We start from the raw sequence: 6,000 nt of genomic DNA on the forward strand, positions 1-6,000 counted from the left end.
CACATTTTATCAAAAAGATAAAGTTTAACAAAAGTTAGTTTGTTACAAGCTTGGTGCAACCGGACTTATCTGTTTTATCATAAAAATATGTTGTTAATATTGTTTTTGCTTAAATTGTTCTTTTATTTGTTACTCAAAGTGTGAAGTTTAAAGTTTGCTAATTTTTTTGCCATCGTCATTGGTGCCCGTTACTTCGAACCCCGTCTTTTTCAACTAATTGGTTTGTAAATTTTTTTTTTCATTTTGTTCGGACTGTCACAACATAATAATGTCCAAGTGGTTTTGCTCAAAACTTAATTGCATCCATGACACACAATACAATATTATGTAGGTAGTCGGTAATTCGTTTTTGTAAATCCTACGGAGCTCAATATACCACGTGTATGTAATATTGTGTCGTCGTACACAGTAGACACATAATATAATGTCGTGTATTGTATCGACTGAATGCATCCGGGGGTGCGACCGAAGGAGGAAGGACGGTGCCGGGCAGGGGAAGGATAATGCAATGCAATTCCGCAGGCTAAGCTCGTGCACGGTCGGCCTAAGCCGGTCTTGCGCATTCGCCCCCCCGGGGATAGACGTTGTTGCGCCGGGGAACAACATATCCTTCTGCCCTGTAAGTATTATTATTATTATTATACAAACGTCCGTTTCAGCAGCCCTCCGTCGCCTTTATAGCCCGGCGCAAATCCTAGTAACATCCCTTTTGGGTCTGGCAATGACAAATTCCTGGATCCTCCCGATTCTCGTATCCCCATATTGCAGGGGGAACGTGAACGCCGTGTACCCCTACCTAAACGGGTGTCCCAGTCGACCCTACGCCCTTGGGTAATTTTTAATCCGTTAATAACAGTTATCGTCTGAACTATAAAATTATTTTTAAAACTAAAATAAATAACTTGCAAAACTATATAATAATGATCGATAAAATAGAATATAACAATAACTATTAAATATCGATAACAGGGGTGGCTATTTAGGTTTTTAATGTAGGGAGAGTGGAAACCGATGTATCTTATTATTATTATAATATATTTATACAGAACAAAACCACGTTAAAATAAGATTAGAAATACGTCTTATATTTCTGGGTAAGTATGTTTTACTCTGCTAGATTGTCACAAGGATGTTTTCTCTAGCTGATTTTTAAAATCGCCTCCAAAGTTGTAAGAAACAATATTTTAATAAATGAATATATTTTTTAGCATTTTCTGTACGTTTTGATCATTTTCCAAGCATTTTTTAGTATACTATGAATAATATTAGAATACAAAAAATAAACTCGTCGAGACATTTACTTTTAGAAGATTAAATGAAAATAAAATTTCCGTTTAAATATATGTTTTGTATAAACTAATTGTAATTTGTCGTTAAATACCATTAACCGTTTTTAGTTAGTACCTAATTAGGTACTTAAGTTATCATTTCACACTTAAATTTTAGCTCCGTTGCGTAGATGAGAAAGTATTGTTTTGTTGTAACTCATTCCTCTAGAATGGGTAAAGACTTTTTTTTTTTATTTTTATTTTTTTTATGTAGTTTAAAGACTTCAGACAACCGATCAACCCTATTCGTTACCGCTATTTTTTCGGTGACACTAAGAAGCTGCAAGTTTGAAACCAAAATAAGTATGCGAAATAACACTTAACTAACTTGTCACAAGACTTGTTAGACGGTTTAAACGATTACGAGGGCATGAAACATTTAATAAAGTGTATTGATAACAAATTTTTGTACTGAGAAAAACGTTTTTTTTCCCTATCAGTTTGAGTGGCTCTTTTAAAAAATATTTTCCTTTAACAAAAACATTATCTATCCGGCCCTGGTCTTGCCTAATGTGAGAAAAATAGCTTTGGCCTTTGGTGCAAGATTGCCACGACTCATAAAACATAGTTTTGAGGAAATTCAACGTTATATTCGAAACTGTTCCCAAATAATTAATTTTAAAGCGTTATTTTACAATTTTTTTTGCAAGCCTACCTGCCTCGGTATACAAATATAATACAAACACAAACAATATCATGTTAAAAAAGTCAAAAACGCTTAAATTTTTAGATATATATTGGGAGATTTATGATTAATTAAAAAACTATTACTAATATTGAAACTAGTAGAGTTTTGAGTATAGCTAGCACCCGTTGAAATTGCGCCAATGATAATTATTGGATAATATCTTAACCAAAACAAAAATGCGATTTTAGAGATTTCGGCTCTCTTCTTGTGGGGTTGGCTACAGTTTTCCAGGGTAGATTAACAAGAGGAAACCACTTATCCCATCCGATCTGCCCGAGCAAAGTGCAGACATTGCTTCTAACAAGCACGGCGGCAGTAAGTATAGCCGTTTGTAATAATACATGTTTTCATACTTTCTCTAAATAAAAAAAAGAAACTTGACTCACTTGGTTCAGGATGGTGTTGATGGGCGAGTACGGAGTCATTTCGGAGGCGGCACGTTAACGGACAAACGCATTTTACGGGCAAACGGCCGGTCAGAGCACACACACACCACACACTGTCGGCCGACAATATAATATTTTCTAATATAAAATAATACACCTATATGATGTCTGTCTGTGTGTATGAAATTGTGGACGGAAACGATCAAGTGTCAAGGACTCGGGGGAAAAAAAAAATGCAAATTACCGACCGAAATCGAATCGGTAGGCACCTACTGCTATATAATAGAGGCCCAACTATATAACATATTATAATAGCAATGATAATTGGTCGAATGTCGGATGATATTGTTATTGTAGAATTTTTTTTTTTTTTTGCCAGTCCGATCGTCCAAGATAAATATTATAGCCGGTATTGTTATATTATATTTTTATAGGCCGGGAAAAAAACGCGATAGTGTTTAAAAACGCGTTCTCGACGACATCCGCACCACTGCCATTATATTACTATTATTATTGTACATCATACCTATTGGCTTATTATACCCGTATACAATGTCCATCTCCCCCCGGCCGGACGAGCCGGACAGCGCACGGTACTGTGGGCAGAGAGATACGCACACAAGTCTTACTTATAATCTTATACCTCTATAATATATAAAATACACACTGTACGAGTCAGCGGGTACAGCATAGTAGTTGCCCGCCGAACCATATCGAGATGTGTATTGTTGTATATATTGATCTCGTTCGATTAGACGAACGCGTCCAAGTATGCTGGACAAGACACTCATAAGAGCCTAACTGGCTCGAAATTCTGTGTGTTACATCTCGTGAACGCTTAGTTTTATTGAAACTATAAGAGATAGAAAGTAATTGACTCGGAGATCGAATAGAAAGAGTTTGTCGAGAAGATACATAATATGAATTTAAAAGTAAATTATACCTATTCAATTTTTTTTACAATTAAACGAATTGTCGATTTTAACTACTCTTTTCTTTAGCCACGAAAAACGGATTTTGTTATTTAGAGTCTTGCAGTGAAGAGTTTAAGAACTGATACAGTTTATTCATTACAAAGCTTTAAAACACCTTTTTTTCACCTAAATTTTCATACTTTTTGAATTAATTGCTTAAAAATAATAATAAAATATATTTAAATAGTTCATAACATCACTTTCGAAGTGCAAAGAAATCCGACTTGAACGAACGTTAATCATTTAAAAATATTACCCTTAGAAAATGAACATATGCACTTTCCCACATCTCTAATATTACACACATTAGAATAAAGACTGTGCACGAAGAGGTGTTACTCCTATTATGAACGTTTTCGTGACCGACTACAACCCCATTCAAGTTTACTTACCTATTAAAAAAAAATAGTCTCTATACATTCCTGGAAATTCTCCAGGAAGAGCCTTAAGCGCAAATAGTATCATAACCTTTAAACAAATTAACAGGAAATTAACGTACTTATTTTAATGATATTTTGGAAAAACGAAATGTTACAGTGAGCAAATATTTTTCTAAAAGTTAATGTTTAAATAACTGTTAATGTTAAAAGGTAACTTTTAAAAATCGACTGGTGACATACAACTATTTGATTAGTCTATTTAAACCTAACCAGTTTTGAATAAATATTATTTTAATTATTAGCATAGAAATTGTAAGATTTGAATATTAAATATAATAAGGAAGTTTTTTTTCTGAAACTATTTCAGCTAAAACTATTATTTCATAGAAAAACGTCACGTTATTAAAAATTTCACGTTACAGTTAACGTGAAATTGTGGACACCCTGTATATGTTTGTTTTTTACATTAACACATAATTATTTATCTTTTCAAGTAACTCTGATTGGCCAACTGAGTGTTGACTATGATTTCTATAAGCCTTAGTCGCCATGACTAAATAGTTAATGTACTTTTTGTGCCGAAGTTGGGCAATAATTGGATTAGAATTTTTGTTCTATTTGTGATAGTTTGACTGTTTGATTATGGCTTATTAGACCTTGGTGAATTTTATATACAGTTCACGAATTTAATCAATTAACTATTCTCTGCTAACAAAAAATGTTGATTGTTGAGAATGTTCGGTCGTGCCAATATTAATGTGCGCTCAGAAGCAAAGTGTAAGTGGGAAACTTTTTTGAATAGGTAATATTATTCGTCTGAGTAGCTTATGAAACTTAAAGTGGCGAAAGCTATACGGTTTTTACAACTTGGTCGTGAACAAAGAACGTGCCAGATGCTATCGGTTAACGCATACTATGAACAACAACAAAAAAAATATATGTATAATAATAGGTATTAACTAAGAACATTAAAAGTTAGTGTTAATAAGTCTTAGAAAGCCGTTTTTAGCGATTAAGTCATCTCGTCCGTAGTGTTAACAAGCGGCTAATTATACGGTTCAACTTGACTTAATGTACACATTTTTCAAGCACCAGTGTTTACTAATTTCAAAAAGGTCATAAACCAAAACACGAGTACAATATTACTATGTAAAATGTGCGCATACAGTGTGTTTAGTTTTACCAAAAACATCAATAATATGATCTATTTGATCTGCAACATCCACTTAGTTGTACACATTAAATAAGACATAATGCTGCAAGTCTATCTTGTCAGTCATCCTGGAACGAAGCCAAGTTTTAACTCTCCTAAGTGAGTAGAGAAACTCCTTATTTAATTTTTGTAATACTTCAGAAAAATTAAAATTAAAAACTTTACAAACTAAATAAACGTTTTACTATTTATCGTTTGAAAACCAAAAAAAATATCACTGAGCTTACTTACAGCTTCTGATAAGGTCCAGTGGAATTGACTAAAATTCCTTTTTTTTTAAACATTTGTTTGTGTTACTGTAATTTTTAATCGAAACGAAAAAAGCAAACGATCAATAACCAATATGGCTTTATTTTGTTATCAGCTATAACCAACAACCTAAGCCTAACCTACTACAAAACTGTACCAAGTAAGTAGTATTTTATGTATGACACTTTTTTTCAAGTCCAAACGACTTTTGCAACGAAGTTGTTTTTTAATTAATGAATTAATAGATTTGTATTATTATTTAAAATTTAAGTTCTTCCAGCCATTGGAGTACCATCACTGGGTGGATTCTTCAAACAAGTGATACACTACTAATTGTTTATATTAACTATACTATATTCCTTTTGTGCGAATATTGTATTATACAGATTGTATATTTTTTCCAATAAAAAAAAAAAAAAATTAAGTATTGATATAATTACATTTCTATCAATTTGTCTTCTATAAAGTCCATGGAAGACAAAACTGAGTACATTGAACCGAATATAGTTTGTAAAATAAAATATTTCATCAATTAATTTTTTTAGTAAACAAATATGCATACTCATAAAAAATGTTTTGTCCATTTGAACGGTTAAAAAAACAATTGTTTATGCGATATTGCGATATTATTATTGTGTTATTACTTATTAATAGTATTCACTATACTGTTCCAATAAATTTAGGAATATATTTTAGCTGTAATTTAAGATTTCGCTTATACCGAATGCCTTAAACAATAATGGCAATTTGATAAAGTAGATATTATTAGTAGAATTATTTGA

The 6,000-nt window shown here is 32.3% G+C and overlaps 1 protein-coding gene across 1 annotated transcript in view; it reads right to left on the reverse strand.

Annotated features, from left to right (window-relative positions):
- Positions 1–2,888, reverse strand: part of LOC126836429 (serine palmitoyltransferase 1) — a 28,944-nt gene extending 26,056 nt beyond the window's left edge. The window contains exon 1 of the mRNA XM_050569803.1: positions 2,403–2,888. Within this exon, the coding sequence (XP_050425760.1) occupies positions 2,403–2,441 (39 nt within the window). The 5' untranslated portion in view covers positions 2,442–2,888. The remainder of the gene's footprint in view (positions 1–2,402) is intronic.
- Positions 2,889–6,000: the final 3,112 nt, after the last annotated feature.

Source organism: Adelges cooleyi, unplaced genomic scaffold, assembly GCF_023614345.1.
Source record: "Adelges cooleyi isolate 19-005CV unplaced genomic scaffold, UGA_ACOO_1.1 ACOO_flye_CR_arks_rails_tigmint_CR_PRNA_247, whole genome shotgun sequence".
Lineage (NCBI taxonomy): Eukaryota > Metazoa > Arthropoda > Insecta > Hemiptera > Adelgidae > Adelges > Adelges cooleyi.